Source organism: Petromyzon marinus, chromosome 4 (genome assembly GCF_048934315.1).
Source record: "Petromyzon marinus isolate PM22_M1 ecotype Great Lakes invasive population chromosome 4, UKy_Petmar_22M1.pri1.0, whole genome shotgun sequence".
Taxonomy (NCBI): domain Eukaryota; kingdom Metazoa; phylum Chordata; class Hyperoartia; order Petromyzontiformes; family Petromyzontidae; genus Petromyzon; species Petromyzon marinus.
In genome coordinates, this window is record NC_133670.1 from 7,870,445 (window position 1) to 7,891,167 (window position 20,723).

Sequence of the window (20,723 nt, forward strand, 5' to 3'; positions counted from 1 at the left end):
CCTGACCAAATAAACGGATCAGTGCATTCTAAATCAGGTGAGAAGAAATTGGGGTGTGATGAAATGTATTACACTTTCCTCTCGGTATCCGCCAACTTTATGATCAGCCTTAAGTCGTGTGAAAGGACGGAGGAAAATCCGCGAAGATTACGTAAATTTAAGGAGCATATATAATATTACACGACTGAGCGGCACGGACCCACACCACCATCGTACGGTCGCGCGCTTGAATCCCAGTTGGGGGTGGCCTCAGCCCACGATCCATTCCGGACAAACACAAATGCCTTTTCGCTTTGTGAAACTTCCAACAGTAAGTGTTCCTGTATGTGTTTTCCGTATGTTGAACTTTTTTCACACCGTACGTAGCGGGAATGTGGAATTGCTACCCTTGGCTTATATAGCCAACCACACCTGTTGTGAGTCGCAACACACTCTGGCTCTTAACTTGCAACCCCCAGGGGGAGGGTGCAGGGAATGATGATTGCTAAACACGTTCCACATGACGTAGTGAGCGCGAATTTCAATTAACCATTTCCCGTTCCGAGACAACTGCAAGTTACTGGGTGGGTCCTGTTCACCGCTGAATCCCGAAATGCGCAAGCGGTTCAGCGGGAATTTTTGAGAGGCGTAGCGACGTTGTATTTAAAGACATTTTACTCACCGCAGGAACGGTAGTGACACGACCGCACTCTATGACAGCTGGCGCCAAACTGTGCCAAAGTTATTTTATTTTCGTACGTCAACAGAACGGAATTGAAAGAAACACCGATGATGTACACGTACGTCATCGAAACGGTAAAGTGTTAACATGACGAGGCGATAGAGAGAGTGAGTCGCAGGTGGGGGGGGGGGGGGGCGGAAGAAGGGAGGGGGGCAGTCACCGGTCGTAGCAGTTGAAGTCGTCGAGCCAACAGCCGCGGCGCTCCAGCCGCACGGTGCCGGAGGAGTTGCGCCAGGTGGCGTAGCAGTGCTGGCGCTTGTCTCGCTCGCCATCACATAGCTCCGAGGCCACGGCCGCCTCCCCGTCCCAGCCCAGCGAGCCGTTGTAGTAAACGCACTGCCGCGTCTCCGCCACGCTGCCACACGGCCCTGCAGCGGGGCAGCAGACGGGGACAATGGGGAGAGGTAGAAGAGTTGGAGGTGGACGGTGGACGGTGGTGTACGATGCAGCGCAGGAGGATCTAGATTGTTATACTGTACAGCGTGCTCCTCATGCAGAGCTGCATAGGGCACTTCATACTAATTTGTTTTCTTTTTATTTTGCTGGCTGGTTGGCTGGCTGGTGGCCTGCCTGCCTGTCTGGCTTGCTGGCACGAGGTGGTGACATCACAGCACACATCTATAGGATGTGGGTGATGTCATCACTGAAAAACGAATTGACCTGATAATACAGGCAAAAAATAAGTTGACTCATTTAATTTATTTAACTTTGCCATCATTCCTGATATGACTTGAAATATATTTCCAGAGACAGGGAAGGACCATAACAACTAAAGGGCCTTGCCGTGACACCTTATTTTAGACGATCTCCAAGAGCTACCAAGTTCAGCAATCACTGGTCTCAACAGACCACGACTGGTGCACACACACATCAATGTCTCTGTCTGTGGTGTCACTTCATGACGGAAGGAGTGCATGGCGAGGTGCGTGGCGTTGTGGCATATCGCTGTCGTTGTTGACTGGCCCATTAACAAGTCCATGCCTATATCGCACACCGTTGTCACCCACGAGAGTGCTGGTGACTCTATCGGTGAATGATGACTGTGACGAGAGGTGAATCGGTCTACGTGACAATGAGTGTCATGTCAAAAGTAAACAAAAAGTTCCAGCGTTTCCCCCGCTAAAGCCGAGGGATAAGAGCCTAAGTCGACACTTAAATGGGATTTGAATTCACAATCTGTTGATTTGAGTCAGCCACAGGGTCCACCCGCTTCATATTATTATGGAAATAGCACAATGAGCCCAAACAAATGCTCAACCCATCAATGTCTTACCAACAAGGTTCTCGCTCAGTAGTGTCATTTTATAATTAGATTTTTACTTCGAATGCGACACGCCTGTCGCATTGGAAATCCGTCGACTTTGGAAAATATTCTGATCACCAACAAATATGATCTGCATGTTCACACCGAGCTTGAGCACGGCAGTAAACTGAAGCCCGTTATCTCATTTTAAAATAGCACTCGTGTCGAATTAAACATTTAAAAGGTGGTTGTTGTATTCTTCGTGTGAGAACGGTTTCTGAGCATCGAAGGTTTTGCCGCGCGTGGTGCTGAAGGAGTAACTTTCATCGTGCCTACCGACGCACACTGCCATTCTCAGAGCCGACAATGCAGGTCGTCCCTTCCCAGTACCTTCAGCATAATTGAGAGGATGGCAGAGACATTGTCTTTCGTTACACACACCATCACTTATTCATGGCCGGGAGATGTGCGATGGGTAACTTTAGCGGTGTTATACTTGCTCGGGGAGTGGCTGCCCAGGGAGACGGCAAAATAGAAATTTGGAGACTTTGAGAGAAGGGCGAACTTATCATATCCGTTCCGGCACTCAGACTTGTAGTGGCATTCACTACAAATATGCCTCCTGTCACTTGGCACTGACTGGATTCCAGTTTCGGTAGCACGTGCACACGCTATTAAGCGCTGAACTTAGTACCAAACGCCGACTAGAAATTAATTTCAGAATCCCATTTGATCAACACACATGCGTGGGGCTATGCCGCACCACAGTGGTGCATACACGTAACCTTTTCTGTAAATTTTACTTCGATCGCCCACGTTCGCGCCGTCGGCGTCAGTAACAACGGATAATAAACGCCAGCGACTCGCACTGCACCACATTGGAGATGCAGCCGTTTCATTAGAGGGCACGTGCAGCTTGCTCTTATTTAATGTTGTATGAAATCGATGAGAACATCCGAGCGAGGCACAATGAGCCATCGCTGCCCCATCTCGCCAGTTTGTTGCAAAACAACCAGAGGCCAACGCCGAGTTCCCAGTAGAGTACAAAGTACTCCGCTTCAATTATTCATCGCGCCGCGCGTCAATACGAGGGCTGCAGTGATCATTTTCAGACCCTCCTCTGATTATCGGTGCGCTCCCCCTGTACGCACACGCGCGTGCGCGCATGCACTCAACAGAAACGTGCGGAGGAATGCGGCCGAGTGGCCCTCGGATCACAACGACGCAAAGAGCTGCGTGCGCTCTGCAGAAAAACACGTGGGCCTGGTGGAATAGCAGATGTGTGTGTGTGTGGGGAACGGTTGTGCAGTGGTTAGCGCACCGGGCTATGAACCCAGCGACACGGATTTGATTCCCACTCACAGCCAACACCAGTGAGGATTATCTGAACCAGTCTTGGTCCTCCCCTGGGTCGACTCGGCCTGAAATGAGTACCTGGTGCGGTGTGTTAAGGCTATGCTGGGGATCTTTGTCTTTGTGTGGGATTGTGAGCTGGACTGTGGATGTGGAAGATGGAATTGATGGTGTAAGAACCTTTGTATTAGGCATATGTCACGTAATATTACGTGACAATATTCACTCAAATTACATGGTCTCGCACCTTCGTTAAAGATAACAAAACAGAAAAGACACAACATACATTCCACATTCTTTTGGTAAGGAATCGCTACTGTCTCACCAGGTGGTGCTGACTTTATCAATGCCAGAGAAAGCTGCTGATGAGGGTGATGATGATGGAGCCAAATTGACCCAGGTCAGCATATCAACTCTTAATTTTGCATTTTGCTTACATCTCGACAGGTCACGCATATTAAAAATAAATACACCTGGTCTTATAACAGAATAACGTGTTTAATGCAATAATACTTTTTTCTTGTTCGAGCAAGGCATCCAGTATGGCACAGCAGGAAATCAATAGTAGTTCAGGGCAAATGCTGCAAGCTAAAATGAAAACAGGCACCATCATCAAAAATCATCAAGCAAGCGCTGAGTGAATACGTTGCTTGGAAGTGGATGGGTGGCTCAGGGGGATAGTGCCAAATCAGAGCACTAAGCTGGCAATGCTGAGTTTTAATCTGGGTTTCAGCCGTTCATTATTAAATCGCATTGATGGGTTTAACCCGGTCACCAATAAAACTGCACAAATAAAGTCATCCAATTAAAATGTAGGTTTTCACTTGATTTAGCACGTAGGCACATTTCCAAGAATTTACACGGTACTTTTTTGACAACTGAAACATTTTGGGCAATAATTTGTATAAATCATGAAGTGGATTTTTATTTGGGTATAATATATCAACAAATATCAACTACTTAGGACTGTAACTCAGATGAAAATACTGACATTTGTCCACCATTATTAATAATGGATAAACGCTCGTGAGTAGCAGTGTCATATGTACTCACAAAAAATAACTTTTTCATCCAAGCTGAGATGATGATGGGACAGTTTAACGCACGTGTCAAACAAAGCATCATATTCCACAAATAATCCATATCTTATGAAACGATAGATAAACATCTTAAAAATTACACTCCATACATATTAGAATCGCTTTAGAGATTTGCAATGTGTGGTTGCCTAAATTGTGAAAGTGCCCTCATTGCAGTAAAAAAATGAATTTCTTGGGGCAGACTACCTTTGTAAAATCAGTTTTTAAAATGTGTACCACCTATCGTCAGCAAGAAGCTACTGAAGGAACTTCAGAAACAGTTCTGCAATGCCAACTTCCAAGGCGTCCACATTTCAAGAGCCGAATGGCAATATCTTCATCTAATTACATGCTTTTCTCCCAGTTGAATTAAATTTGGAGAAAATCAGATAATAAATAAACCATTTGTTAATAGGGTGGTAATGCACAGTTGGTGCTCAATGTCTGGGATGTCTTTGTAAGTGCACGTGTGCAACTTGGAATGCACGGTGATGATCACCAGGCTTGTTAACGCGCGGGTATGTGTGTGCGTGGGGAATAAAGGTGGTGGTTAGTGCACTACCCGAGTTTGATTCCCGCTCAGGATCAATATCACTGATGAATATTTGAACCAGTCCTGGGCCTCCCCTAGGTTGACTCAGCCATAAATTAGTAGCCTGGTATGGCGTGTAAATATCAGCACTGGGGAGACAAAGGTGGCCAGGCGTGTTTTTGACCACCCACCCCCACCCACCCCCTTTTGCATCATCGGTGCTCGCTAACAGCACTTTCCCCAACATTTTGTTAAAGGCTATGAAGGGGATCTTTGTCCGTGTCTTTGTGTATGTGTGTGTGCCCAAGTCTTGTGCACATTACTGGGTTACAAGCACTCTCTGATAAGCGTTTAGCGGAGGTTTCAACAAAATCTCTTAATTTGTATCATGAAATATCATAAACGGATTACCTCCTCCAAAATAACATAGGTCGACTTAACTTACATTTAACATATTTATATTTAACCTCATAAATTAAAGTACTGTCCTGCCACTGCTCAACATGCAGAAGCGACTTCTGTCCTTGCATCAACTCAACCTGATGGGGCAATAACGGACCTCTTTAAAAACTAATATTATTTGAATCATTTAATGAACATTGCAGTCATACGGTAAAATTAACCATAAACGTAAACAACCGGTAAGTGCTACATTACAGTAATCTAATAACAGATTACCAATATTATTATAGTAAAGCGTTACCTTCCTTTCACTGCTTTGTCATGTGCTAGGCTCAAACTTGACATTAATTCATTCCCCTGTGCCTCCAGCATGAAGTCATGCCACAGAGACATTACACCTGGCCAGGTGATGCCAAAACCCTTATTAACTGTTGCGGCTACAATGTGATGCAAATCTCTGCGTACATGAATGATACACAAAACTTAACCGTCATCAATAAACAATGCCATTTGTCCTAAAAATATAGACGCCAATGTATTCGGCGATGGCCCTCCTTCAGAGCATGCTTTTTTTTCCCTCCGTTGCAGTTGACCAAATATTTCTCACAAAGAGAACCGTCTCAGTGCGGCGCGAACTGGGTTCAAAGGTCACTTTTGTGTATGAACGTTCAACTCAACATCAAAAGGTGTGCGAATTCTTATTCTTGTTTTGGATGAAACGCAGCCTGTCGTTTTAAGTGTGACTGCTGTGGGTGACAGTGCAGCATCACTGTCAGTGAGAAGCACGAGGATCAAGGGGAATCGAGGCTCCCGCTCCACTTCCAACGCGCAAATTACCAATCACCGGCCACGGCGGAGTGACTTCAACTCCCCGTACGGCGCGGGTCAAAAAGTCACGGTTGCAACCTTCGCTGCGCCGAGGCCCGGCTACAAGCGGCTTCACTTATAAGCTCTCTGGAGTAGATACAAAACACTGAAAAATAAACCGGACAGCCTGTCCGTACAAAGCCAGAGCCGTAGTGCCCCCCACAAAGAGCTTTTCCGCAGCATGTGTGTCCTCAGTTACACTAATTCCCGACATCTGGCAATGACCTAGGGGTTGCTGTGTGGTCACTTGTTTTTCTCCCCCTCGTGGCTCAAAACCGAGCATGGCTCGATGTCGGTGGCACGCGGTCGTGCCGAGACGAGCACGGGTTACCGGCCAGCGTGCCATGCGACAACACTCAATGTGGGTTAAATTTTGATTTAAAGCTTTCGTGACTGCAGTAATTCATATTCTTAGCTCTTTCGGTAAAGTCACGTTTAAGGGAAACAATAAAATAATAAAATATATATAAAACAATAAAAATTCTCACGACGTTTCGACCATAACACAAACGGTCGTCATCAGGTGTGAAAAACCAACGGCAAGAAACATTTGAAAGAAGTTATATATATTTTATTATTTTATTGTTTCCCTTCAACGTGACTTTACCGAAAGAGCTAAGAATATCAATGTGGGTTGCCAAAGCAGCCGACACCGTGATGGCGATCGGGTCCTCCGTTGCGTGCAGTGACCCGAAACTCAAAACATACTAGGAAATTCTAGGGGGGTGTAATCTGCTCAAAATATCTTCAAATGTGTAACTATCCGCATCTTACAATATATCTCTTCTTTTGTAATTGCATCCAGTTTGCCCATGGACACACTCATTCATTAATATTCCAGAAATAATACATTCACTAAACCACACAGCTGGCATATTATTATGATTATGTAAAACACAAATGGCCAAGACAAGTCACAATAAGACGCAATAAAAATTGGTTTTATATGGGAAAAATATGCGAAAAGGTTTACTTACTTAATGAACTTGCTTTGCCAATCAACTTGTCAAATGGCTTGATGTGCAGAAAATGCATCAAGTATATCAATATCTATTAGTTGTGGTTGGCAATATATTTACAGGCAGTACAACATTCACTATATAATACACCAAACGGTTTCCCCCAAAGAGGCAAATTTAAGTGTTATATTCTATGGTTCTTTCGGTAAAGTCACATAGATAATGGTGATATCAATTAATTGGACACATTCCTCCGTCCGAGAGTGTGTAACAGGGCAATGGTCTGCCCGAGAAAATGAAATGTCTACACTCAGAGCGTTGAGGTACAGCTCTACAAACACTACTCAAACTTCTGGCTTGCATGCCTTGAAGACAGCAGTTATGGGGGGCTGTCGAGCATAGAAGGCACAAATGGGTTTCACCCATGCGAGGCCTCATCAGCGAGACAGGACCAGCTATGGTATGAGATCATCTCATGGGCAGGAGTGATATTATGAGGAATGGAAACATAATTGGGAAAGCATCCAACAGAAGATAGGTCACCACTGTGGTCTGCTGTAGCATGCTGAGGAGTCCTGATGGTAGTCATATGCTAGGCATGTCACCAATAATCTATTAATCTTCATAATAAACGTTTTTGGGTTAGATCGCGCTATTTATAAATGTGTCATAACACTCCACCACCCGACATGGCCAATCAGCAAAAAAAGTGTCACGTTGACAAAAGACAAATAATTCACTACTTTAGCCCACCGGTGTGTTGAAGAGTGAATCCACAACATTTACAGTTTGAGTACGACGTTTCGCTGGTAATTACATCCAGCATCATCGGGCAATTCGCCAGAATGGTAAAGCCCTCGCTTGCTCCCGGTTTTATATAGAGCAGCAGGGTGACGTCATCATTTAACTCATATCAGGTGCAGTGATTAGAGGCGGAGGGGGGGGTATTGTAATTATATAATCGATTAGTAATCAGTCAATGGTTATGATTAGTAATGAGTTGTAGATTAGTAATTAGTTGTAATGTGTGTTAGTGATTATATGCTATGTTAGTAATCCGTTAATTAGTATGTGTTTCCCCTATAAGGAATTGTAATGTGCATTCATATTCTTAGCTCCCTCTATTGCTTCCCCCCAACGCGACTCCACCGAAAGAGCCAAGAACACGAATTACTGCAGTCACGAAAGCTTTATAAATAACGCGATCTAACCCAAAAACCTTTATTATGAATAATATTGGTCGAGAAAGCCTACGTGTTAAACCAATCTATTAATCTATATATTATATTCTCATGTTACATAGATGTAATTGTGTAACAATGGTAAATTTAATTGTAAATGATGCAAAATATACAGAAATAACACCTTTAGGATAATTGGGCAAAACAGACTGTAAAATAATACAAACAAATGGGGCAAACCAAAAATATTTCTGAATCGAGCCGTGATGGGGGTGACATTAAATGTGTAGTGACATCGGGGATGTCACTGTATGGTGCCGGCCTGAGAGAGCCATGGCACGCGTTGCAATGTCATCGCATACACCCTGTGAGCGGGTGTAGTACCAGCCCTAGCGGATAGCGCGGGCACCACGCAGAGCATGTGGTGGGGGGCTCCACAGAGAAGGGGCAGGGTTGCCCCAGGCCATGGCACTCTGGTTGACTCTGCAGACACGTGATCTAGAGTGTCCATAGAAAGGCCCCAAGGTGGGGGGACTAGGGGGTGATCACGTGTCCAGGGAGAGCTCTCGAGAGGGATCGAGAGGGAGCTAGAAGGCTCCAGAAGGCAGGCGGGGCCAAGGGCGGAGCGGCCCCGACCGTAGGGGGATATAAGGCGGGTCCCTGAGATGAACCGGGGTCGCTGCAACCTACAAGCTGGAAGCTCAACATCTACAAGCGGGAAGCTCTACAGGGCAGTCACGTGGTTGCGGACCCGAGTGAGGGCCCGGCCCTTCGTAGCTGTAACTCCTCTGTATAGAGTAGTTAGCTGGGTGGTCACCACCATAGGCTGTATCAGGTGAAGGGGCAGTTACCCCTTTGTGTTACGTGTTACAAATAAATGTGTTGCCTCTAAAAAGAACAACGTCTGCGATTCAGTTGGACTCACTACAAATGCATTACTCTCAAGCATCCTGCACAAGGCTGTCTTGGCCAGACGTATTTTTAGTTGAAAGATTGAGCATTATCTGTCAGTAATTAATACAAATTAAAAACTCTTACTGTTAAGCACCAACTCAAGCACAATGCCACCCGACATATCGGTACTCGCTAACAGCACTTGCCACAACAGACTTCAGTCGAATTAGGGACCTTTGCGTTAGTGCGTGCAGCTCACGCGACGTGTTTAAGAAGAGATGGGAATATTTCCGAATGAATGCAAACAACGCGCCTGCACGTATGCGCCCACGCACCCATTTAAGTGAGGAATGTAGGAGTGTTGTTTTCTTCAGATGTGTGAACCCGGGACATACAGTCGGGACACTCTCTGCATCTAAGATCGCAACGACACTGAGTGAGCGCCTATGGACATCATTCAAATTCTCCCTGCACCGGGATGAATTCTACATCTCCTATTTTACATTATATTTTTTTATTTCAACAAAGCAAACGTAGGAAAAAAAAACTGAACAAAGATAGATAGGGCTGCATGCCTTCACTTAAAAAAATGTCCACGTATATATCAGCACCAATGGTCTCTGCTGTACTGGCTCTTAGATATCAGGTGAGAAGCCCTTGTATCAAGTTGGAACATCAGAGCAGGTCGTGGATTTTTGCCAAGCCATGTTCTTCCGCACCAGTGACACTCAGAAGCGAGTCGTTGACGACCATCTCAAGGCACGCGTGTTTTTCTCCAGGCACTTCGGTAAACTCCCACATAGACAAAGACTGAATAACTCAAAATAACAATGTGCCCGAGACCGAATTACCCAGAACGCACCTGATCCAGTCAGATTTAGGAAGCTAAGCAGGCTTTAGCCTGACTATTCTTTGATTGGAAAACCACTGTGCACGCAAAGATGTTATAGCCTCAGGGCAGTACAGCAAAATCTTCTGTACTGTGCTTTCTAATCTCGCCATATGTTTGTCCCCGGAATCAACCTACACGGGCAACTGTGGTGAAATATGGTACAAAAATAACCCAAACAGCAATTCGAAGGACTTTCTTATTGCACACAAACATGTATGCGTACGATCAGAAGATTTTTCTTCACGTATCAATTGAATCCAAAATTTTAAAAAAAATTCTCAGCAGGAATTTGACAGAAATTAAGTGGGGAAAATGAATTGGGATCGTGCTGGGGTTGTGTACTCCGTGTGCTACCCACGGGCCAAATGTACCACCCAAACCAGACACACTGGCAACGGTAACACTCACCAATCACTCCAAAGCCCACCCACCGTGACACTCATCCTGTAGCAAAGATGTCACTATAGCAACAACAACTGGGCACCGTAGTAATTCAAAGACCAATGGGCAGGCAGTGCCATGGAGTAGGGCCCTTAGGGCTCACCACGGACACCGTAGCGGTTCTTTCAAGCGACCGTCACTCAGCCACATCGATCAGCCCGTTGTGTTGTTAATTTGCAACCAGTGTTGTTAAAGACATCAAGGGGGAAGATGACAAGACTTGAGAGGTGTAGCGGAATTTTTTTCGTCAACCTATTGAGTAATAAAGGATGTGGAGTAATTTGATACAGCAACACGCCTGGCTTGAGGCAAACTTCTCCAACTGTGGCGCTCCCTCCACCACGTCCGCCAGCTTGGGTTTACCATGGACAGAGAGCAGCGGGGATGTTGAGTTGACAAGTGACCTATTTGAGTGGCCACAGCAGAAGCAAGCGTATTATTCAGAGTGTGTAATCAATATTGGAGGCATTGGTGAATACGCACACTTAGGTTTTGTGAACGTGACGCTGGTGCGATTTAATCAGCTCGTGTACAAGTGCTAAGTGTAGCGCCATATCGGAGGATCGTGAGAGATGATGGTGGCGTGCAGATGCCTTCATCCAGCAGAAGTGTTCATTCATGGCTGACGATGAAACGATTGGGCCCGAGTGCACAGTCTTCCTAAGACTGACGGTCTTCTTTCGTAGACGTGGAAAGCTTACTTATGACAGCCGACTCCACGCGGCACGACGTTTGTACGGGGGTAAGCGGACTGCGGGTCGGGTTAAGGACCGGGGGACTAAGGATTGTGGTTTAGTCAGGACCACTGGGCGGCGAGGTTTCGACTCGGAAGTGCGCACGTGCAATTGCTTGGCGCTCCTCGATCGCTCTCTTAACCCCCTCAGCGTGGTTACGAACCCGCCAACAGCTGTTCATCCTATTTAGGCTCGATTTCTAAATCACTCCGGAATAAAAAGAAAACTGTGAATGGATTAAAGGGCTGTTCAGTCAGCTGGCAGCCTAGTGGCACATGACTCGCACAGAGGGAGGTCCCCCCGCCCCCCCTAGTTCGCACAGATTCAGAGCACTCTGCTGCCCCCGGGCTTGGAAAGAACAAAAGCTTAGATCTGCTTTCTAGTCAGCGATGTGGTGAACTTGTTCAGCTTGTACTTGCCGAGCCGCAGAGCTAAAAAAATAAAACGGGGTAAAAAGGGGGGACTTGCACACTCCGGCAGAATTCTGCGGCAAAGACCCTGGCGGCACATAATACGGCCACGCGCAAGGCCTGAACGTGAATGCAATAAATAACGCGATTTAGGGTCACGGGAATTCCATAGCAATACGGTCCATTTCTATACAAGTGAAATTCAAAGTGGAAAATCCCTCAACAGGTTTTATTAAATTTGGATCACTTAGGATTACGCGAGACCTCTCTTAGCAGGGAGGTTACGCATAGGGGCCAGTGCACAAATCTTGGCAGAATGCATTTAAATGTCATGAGCATTGCAAGACCAACAACTGTGGACGATTTCATTATTTTCCGAGTACAACGGATGGCTTTAAACCCAATGCATTGGCAAATACTCGAAAGATTGGATCAATTAATGGTAATACGGGTAATAGAGAGGAATTTTCTCTACGCACCACTTTCACGGTGTAATAATTGGCACATCAATGGCTGGGCCATTGAACACAAATGAATGTGGTGGGCTTGGCAGTGAGAGCGCAATTCCACACCGCGGTGGTGGCTTCCGCCAGGGTAGGAGGTGCGCCAGCCAGCAGCGCAACATTCTCAAGGACGGCTCCATTCACAAACCATTGAGGGCCACAATAGGGGCAAGAAAGAGCTGTGCTTCTCCGTCTATGCCAGAGGCCGAACAGTATGGCGCACGTGCCAAGAGCTTGCACATGATAGCGCCCATGGCACTGAGAGCTGTAAGCGTGATCTCCCGTTGCAAATCAACGCAGCGACAACAGGGCGAGTGTGTGTTTGGACACCGTAATCTTTCCACATAGACCTAAGAGGGGTCATATGAATATCACAATCATAATCACTATTTATTCATACTCGAGGAATCCGATGAGCTATAAAGCTATTTTTCACAGAAGTCCAGTATTTCACAGATGTCCAGTAATGGAGCTCAAGGCCTCGGGATGTTGTCATTATGAGTTACGTTAGGTTAAATAATTGGGGGGGGGGGAAGACAAAAATGGGGAAGGGGTTGACTGCAATGCCTGGAATTATATTTTAATTTCTTGCCCAATCACCCTCTCCAGACTCTCAGAAGTCACCTGACCCTCACCGGACACACTAACCAACCACTCACCAAACACACTGATCAATCATTCCACTAAAAACCTGACACTCGTTAATGAAACCATTCGGCATGAATGACCTAAGCCTGGATAGGCTTCAAAATACACCATCCGCGTTCGGCTGCAATACAATCTCTGTCTCTGTATTAGCAATAGCTGTCTGTCAGGTGGCACATCACGGATTGTGATTCGCGCGAGGTGAGTTTTTTAACACGAAGTCAAAGGTCATAGGTCGTAAACAGGTTACTTTCAACATCATAAGTCCTTGTCAGAATACTTCTCTGGACGAAAAAAATATATACTCCAGTGCTGTGACAGACTGCCCGACAAATTAAGCTTGTTCTACAGCACAACGTAAGGTGCATTACAGAACATTGTGGACTTTTACCAATCATTACAGCATATGTGGGAATTGAACCATAAACGTCACGCAAACTGGCTTCATGGTTGGGGGCTTTTACTGGAAATTATGTAATTTTTAAATGCTCGGAAATGTATGAACGAGTTGGTCTTTCATTAATTTGCATTGTTCACAGTGGATGAGAACTTAGCGAAAACCACGAAAGACAGAAAGCGTAACTGACGTCGGAAGACGTCACACGACTGGTTTTGGCCCCGGCCTGGCGCGAAGTACGCGGCGCCATTTGATGGCCGCGCCTTGCATCTCACGTGCCGAGCTCGACTTGGGATTAGGGTCGGCCCGGGAGGGCTGGCGCGGCAATGCAGGCTCGCGGGGCAGCCCGGATTGAGAACAGAGCCAGCAGGATTTCCATTGGTCGTGGAAATGCCGTAGAGATATACCAATTCGCACTCGCATAAATCCTGAACGTGGGCACACACGTGTGACCGCAAAGCACCTTCAGGCACGTGCTTGTCAAATAAGGTTTTACGATTGCACAGGACAATTACACACAATGGCTTATTTTGAATTAATTCTAAACGTGCTTGGAAAATGTACCAATTATACGATGGGGGTGAGAGGAATGCAACTGTGCAAATTGTCTCAGTGGCCGGCCAAACCGCCAAGTTTCAGACTTGCCAACCGCTGGGCTATCCGAAGGTCCAACACTCCGTTGCCTACTTTAACCACAGGCCACAAGCTCCCATCGACACGTCCTTCAACCTGCAAAGCAGCTGCACACAAAGCAAGTGTGTTGCCAACTCAGCCAGCTAATGCGTTATTAACTCCTCTGCTAATAACGGTCACCGGCGCAGTACTTTCGACTGCGGCTCCTCGTGCTTTGAGTCAGTTTATCTGGCACGGCCGCAATTTAGTGCCGCGAGTTTTGTATGCGCTGCGAGGATCAATGACGGAATAAAACGCAATTACAGCAACAATAATGTACACGCATGTCGGGTTAAATGCAATTTACAAGAGAGAAATGCTGTGATGGCTTTACACCGCCGTGCTTTACGAGAAGCCGCGGCAAAAGAGCAGAGCTTCAGTTGGCCACGTGCACATTTCAATCACACCGTGCCCACACATTCTTTCTGAATGACTGAACCAGGGTGGGGAATATTTCAGACTTTTGAGAGGCAGAATTTCCACCACTCCACTTCTTGTTTGAGCAGGGGGAGGACACTTGTCTTTTGAATTTGAACATGGTATAAAGAACAAGGTAAAGTTACAGCCCTGAAATGTCTTGCTCACGTCTCTGCCAGCAGAAAAACCTCCACTAGGAAGGTGATCCGAGAGCCACTCGATGGTATTTGACCTACTCTTCCATGCTGGCCAGATGTCTTGGAAGAGCTGGAAGTATCCACAATTGACCCCACCACAAGCAATTTGGCGATCAAAAAATGTAAAGCACCACCTTTGAAATAAAAAAAACATTAATATAGGATATAAATAACACCCTATTTTTGGGATGTTGGTCGAACCATTAATTTCTATTTCATTTTATATGCATAAGAGAAATGTGAGTGTCCTGGAGAAAATCCATGCTTCAAGGGGATAGGGAAACATTCTATGTTCGACCTCCTTTGCCAGTACCAAAATATGGGAATAGGGTTTCCCCTTTTTTTGGCAACAAAACAGGAGTTGAGTTGTTAAAACACCGAACTGAAACCTTTTACAAGGAATCGTGTCTGCATTAACCACAATACTTGTGGCCAGAATGCAAACAAAAAACACTGATAATATATGCATTGTCTTTGAAACTGATTGGTCCACACCAAAGACAGGTTTCTTTTGAGCCTAGTCCCAAACGGTGTTAGACCAATCAGTTTCAAAGACAATGCATATCTTAGAGTATTTTTTTGTTTGTATTCTGACCACAAGTATTGTGGTTAATGCAGACATGATTCCTTGTAAAAGGTTTCAATTTGGCGTTTTAACATCTCAACACCTGCACTTTGCAGGCCATGGGAAGTGCAAGTCAGTGTCTGGCACACAATCACCCACCTCGCAACAACGAGCCACATTACAGGCCTGCAACATCACACTCGACATAGCGCTCACGAGCAAAAACACATTTTAGTCAACAAACCAATAAATTAAGCAGACACTGGATACCGTGTTGCTACTGGAAACTGATCCTGAGTACAGATGTGAAGTGTAATTCCATCTCACTCCATATGTGGCGCGATGGGGGCGAGGATTAGCACATTTATCTTTGAATGTAACATTCCTATTAACTTTGCAAGACAGGTTAAGCAATTATTTCCACAAAGTTGTAAAAGCTTGAAACTCTTTTTTATTCAACTTTAGACAAAAAACGTGATATTTTACGACACGTGTCAAATTGTAATAAGGGCACCACGGTCAATGTGATTTTATTCTGCCGAAACCAATTTTGCATTTTTAAGAGTTCTTTGTGCACCAACCGCCGTACATCTGGCAGAAGAGTGGTAAAAAAAAAGTAAAACAGCACCGTAATGCAGTTTTGCTGGGTTTTGGCATCATCATCAGGGGGGGGGATCATCAGGAACTCTGATGATCGCCAACCCCCACCCCGCAGCAACACGCGTGAGGGATGAAATGTACGTTAATTGTATTTATTTGCGGCGCGGACGGTGATGCCGTTCAGCCAGTTAGCTGGGTATTTTATAAGGGAGATCCGTGGTGCTGCGTGAGCACAGCAACAACAAGACAAAGGCATCGGTATTGCAGAGAACAAGTACGGGGTCCTTAAGCGATATTTAACGTGCGGCCAAGGCCCTTCTTATTCTTCTTCTTCTTCTTCCGTATGGCTGATGTAGATGCAGAGCAACAACTACAATTCCGCATTCAGGTGGTCAAGCCAGATAAGCGCGTCAGGAGCAGCGGAGTGGTGGTATCGCTGTGATGTCTGCTTCGTATTTGTGGATCGGCATTGCGGTCTGTTCTAGATGACCGCAGTCGCACGCTGCCAAAGAGTTTTTAATTTTCCACTTGTGCATCAGGTCAACCGCATCTTACTGAAATGGTTTGTGCAGTGGACGCGGCTTCGCGTGCACCATGAGCTTCGTGGAAGCTCAAACCCAGGGATCTTCTGAGGCCGAGGCCCTGAAAGCCACATTCGGATTCCAAGCGGCAGCTGCAATACCCTACGCGTTAAATCAAACACCTCTTTGCCATTCCATGAAAAAAAATGCGCAAACGATTTGAATGCCTTTAAAGTGGCATAGCTGATTAAAAAGGGGACAACTTGCACTCTGGAGTCCAGATCCATTAAGGGAAAAGCTCCCCCCCCCCGCCCCCCCCCCCCCCCAATGATTGCTGCAAGTGACCTACGTTGGCCGCTACGTCGATAAGCCACCAACCGCCACTACAACCACCACCCACACCCCCCATGCCGGCTGCTTGTGCGTCAGCTGTTGCTATGTCGCCCCCCCATTTAGGCATGCGGTACTTCAAAGAATCGCGGTTTCCTCGCGCGTTGTGCCACTCCCTACTCCACGCGATGCTATCGGAGCCGGCCCCAAGTTCTTACCGTGCTCTTGACCCCGTCCCTTGGTGTGGATGGCCTCCCGACATTTCACGCTGGCCCTTGTGTTACCAGTTATGGCTGTGGGCTTCTGGAAGGTCATCTCTCTCCGTCTTCCCCCCCCCCCCACGTCACCTCACCTTCCTAAATTTAGAAACGTATCTCGAATCAACTTAAGAGTCCACAAGTAGCCACGATGGCAGGCTAACGTCCTCTTTAGAGTGGTGGCCAGGGCATGGTATGTAGCGTCCCGGGGGTGGTGGGGGGGGGACAAAAGCTTGTGGGGTGTGGGCAGGGGGAATGGGTGAGGAGCAGAGCATAGAGAGGTGGTGGGGGGGGGGAGTGCATTCAGCCAAGACATTATATTCCTCTAGACCTCCTTAAAGTGCTCCTTTCAGTAAAGTACCCCTACACATGTGAAGTCGGCTAGGGTTAAGAGCTTTATATAGCCACCCACAGCAGGCCGAAAGCACTGCCTGCCTGTGCACATGTAGTTGAGCAGAAGCGGCACTTGTACCTCATTAGAGCAAGCGTGCAGAGAAAAACGTTAGAGCAATTGTTGCATGTGTGTTACATTATTGCAACTCGAAACTCGTCATATTATGAACGAACAACCTCGTAAAATGACATGCAGTGTTCTGTATTCTTTTTGCGCCGCACATGTGGCATTTTTACACCAAAACTTCTGAACAAATGAGACGACACCCAGAAATATTGCAGCAATGGACGTGCAATCTGCTTAGCAAACTGAGGACTCAATGCTTCGTGAGAGGGGGCGGCCCACTGTTTTTTGCAGCTGTGCAATTATTACATGGCTATATATGCATCCGAGTAAACTCACACCTTGCTCGACACTTACTGTACCCCTCACGAGTTTTGCCCTTTGAAATCTTAACCAGTCTCACAGGCTTTAACATTACAGGTTCGTGTGATATTTCGGCCGTTCAAAATATGCATGCCACCATAACAGGAAGTTGACATCATTTCTGAATGTAACAAATTGACTTTTGCCAAAACAGGAAGCAGCCCAGGAGTAATACTGTATTGCCAATGAAATCATTGCACGTACAGTTCTTTGTCAATCCACTGCTGGATGAGGGCCTCTCCACACCCTCGTGGTGGCTATTTAACCATACTTCACCACGCCGGTCAGTTCGGCTTATCGGAGGCAGGGATCGACTGCCCGCAGATATGGGGGCCTGCAAAATTTCACCAGAGTATGTTCGTGCAATACTTTCACACATCATGTAATGCAGTGATAAAAAAAAAAGTTGAGCATGCGGCACACTGGGAGATTGCTGCACTACTCTCGGCTGCCCACTGCAAAGTGACACACGGTCTATAAAAAAAAAACTGCTGTGCACTGCACAGGCTCGAACTTGCTAAGCTTTCCGAGATCTGACAAGATGGGATTTGGTCAGAGCCGTGAATATTCTGTGTGATGCACGTTTATAAAACGCGTAAATGACATTAGTTTTTTTTATTCTACCTTCTGTTGTTGAATTCTTAGCAGCAAGTGCACCCCAATTTAGTGATGTCATGGAACTAATGAAGTACATTCTTTATCTCTTCCTGCCAGCAGAGCATCAAGCCACGTCAGGAATGTCCCCGAATGATGATGTCACAGATCTACTTCTGGAGTCACTTCAATCGGCTTCCCATCCAACTTCTGGATGTTGCTCGTGTATCAATTGCGTTTGTCACATGTCAATCACACATAAATGTAGCCCTCGGGGGGAGCGAATCAGTAGCAAGGGGGTGTTGGTGGAACCAACGGAGCCACCACTGAACAGCTGCCATTGCCGAATGATACATTATAAGGTCGCACTCATTACACACAAAGTGCTTTCCACAAATGAACCACCAAATACCTTGCAGATTTCGTCAAGTTGCATAAACCACCACGCAAACTCCGGCCATCCTCGCAGCGGCTTTCGGCTAGCCATCGAAGAAAGACGGTCACTGCATTCAGCGCTTTCAGATGCGCTTCTGTGGATGTTTGAAATGCTCTTCCTTCCGATATTAGGAAGCCACTGGAGCTATGCACTTTTCAATCCAAATTGAAAACTAACTTCTGTAGAACTGCGTTTTGTGTTAAGTTCATTGTCCTTCCCCCACACCTCCGATTAGCACAGTTGGCTACGTACGGTGCGAAAGAAATTCGACATGCATAGCGAATAGCGCCGTGTCTACACGAGGCACAGCACTGCCGCCACACCGCTAAACCTCAACAGTTTAAAGCGATCGAACATTTCATTTGGAATACTGAAGACCAACCAGATTAGCACAACCAGTAGACGTTTGATAGAACGTGAGCGCTGTTAATGAATCTCCTTTCTAAAGTTAAAATACAAAAATCACTCTCACTTTGTTAATTCCACTCCGCAATTACTGTACTTGTCAGTGTTACCCTTATAAGCTGCTTACCAAGATCGCAGTGATAAGCCCGAAATTCCTTTAGAAATGGATTAAAGCGAGTATATGTGTAGAATTTTTTTAAAGTGCGTGTATATATCTATATAAAAAAAGTCAAAAATTGTCTGTGGGTTTGTGTGTGTCCGCGCGCTTAAGAACGATTTGCCTCTCCAACGGTGGGGTTTACGTAAAAAAAAATAGCCATGTACCACGCCGTAAGCCCCACGGTACGCAAGCGCTATTCCTTATTCACATCCGTCAACTTTAAATTAGCCTAATTAGCGATTTAGTACAATTTTTACGCGCTTAACTTTTATTTATTTACTTATGACGCGTGCACGCTGCAGAGCGGCCGGGGAGATCGTGGCTGGGGGGGGGGGGGTCAGGGGTGTAGCGCAGCCCCAGCCTGCCAAGGTGCCACCTCGGCCGGCTGGACAATCTAGGCGAGGCCGGAGGCTCTCCACGGGACTAGGCCTCACCACGCCACTAAGTCAGGTGAGTAATTTGTGCTATAGATTCGAAAAATACGATAAATACTGCTAAAGAGTCAGCACGTACTGCTGTAGTGATAGCATGTACCACCACAGTCAGTATGCACTGCTGTAATCATAGCAGGTACCACCACAGTCAGTACGCACTGCTGTTAGATTTTTAAGAGTAGTTTTTGAAATATTTTTAAGACCCAGGCAACGCCGGGTACTTCCCGCTAGTTTTGTATGAAACAAAAAGTGGCTATCAAATGGAGAGACTGCTTCCTGCCACAAGCAACGTAGAATTTCCACCAGTGGCTCAGAGTTGTCCATGGAGTTGAGCTCTGGCAGCAGCTCGTTTGAGCCGGAACACACTTTAACTTGCATTAGATGTAGATTACCAATAGCCCAGTGTTAATATACAGGGTGGCCCCCTAAGTCACGACACATGGGGTTATTTAATTCATTTTAACACTGGCACCATTTTTTTTTTAAGTGTATTCTTTAAGTGAATATTGTATGTGTTATCATTATTAACATTCGTTTCTTCATACCATAGGGGTCACCTCAAATCCGTTCTTTACAAAACTCGACCAAGAACTCCGATTAAATTGAGACGAAACATCATTGATGAATGTTAAAACATTACACCTGTGATATATACATTTTTAAAGTCCAAAGTTCATGTCAAAAGAGAATTCAAGCCTGCATTCAAGGAAGTCATTTTTGAACATTATGTTACAATAAGTGAATAACAATCAAACACGTGTGGGTGGGAACTCCCACTGTATGTTCTTGAAAAAGTGTTTAGCCCAACACCCTAGGTAGAAGCCAACCAAAACATCCACACGACTTAAACGGATTTGGCTTTTGCATTTATACACGCAAATATAATCTCGTGAAAACTCTTTTGTGCCATTAAGAGCACATAATTCCTGATATATAATCTCGTGCAATCTCTTTCGTTCCATTAAAAAACACATAATTCCTGGCAGCAACAGTGCCGCGGTGCGTTCATCATTTGATTCACCTCCATAGGGTGTACACAAGTGGCGGTGCGAGGGTACACAA

General features: G+C 45.9%; 1 protein-coding gene across 3 annotated transcripts in view; it reads right to left on the bottom strand.

Moving 5' to 3' along the window:
- Positions 1–20,723, bottom strand: part of LOC116938784 (activin receptor type-2B-like) — a 79,476-nt gene that overhangs the window by 36,407 nt on the left and 22,346 nt on the right. For all 3 annotated transcript variants that reach the window (XM_032946408.2, XM_032946407.2, XM_032946406.2), the window contains exon 2: positions 882–1,089. In XM_032946408.2, coding sequence (XP_032802299.2) covers positions 882–1,089 — 208 coding nt within the window. The remainder of the gene's footprint in view (positions 1–881; positions 1,090–20,723) is intronic.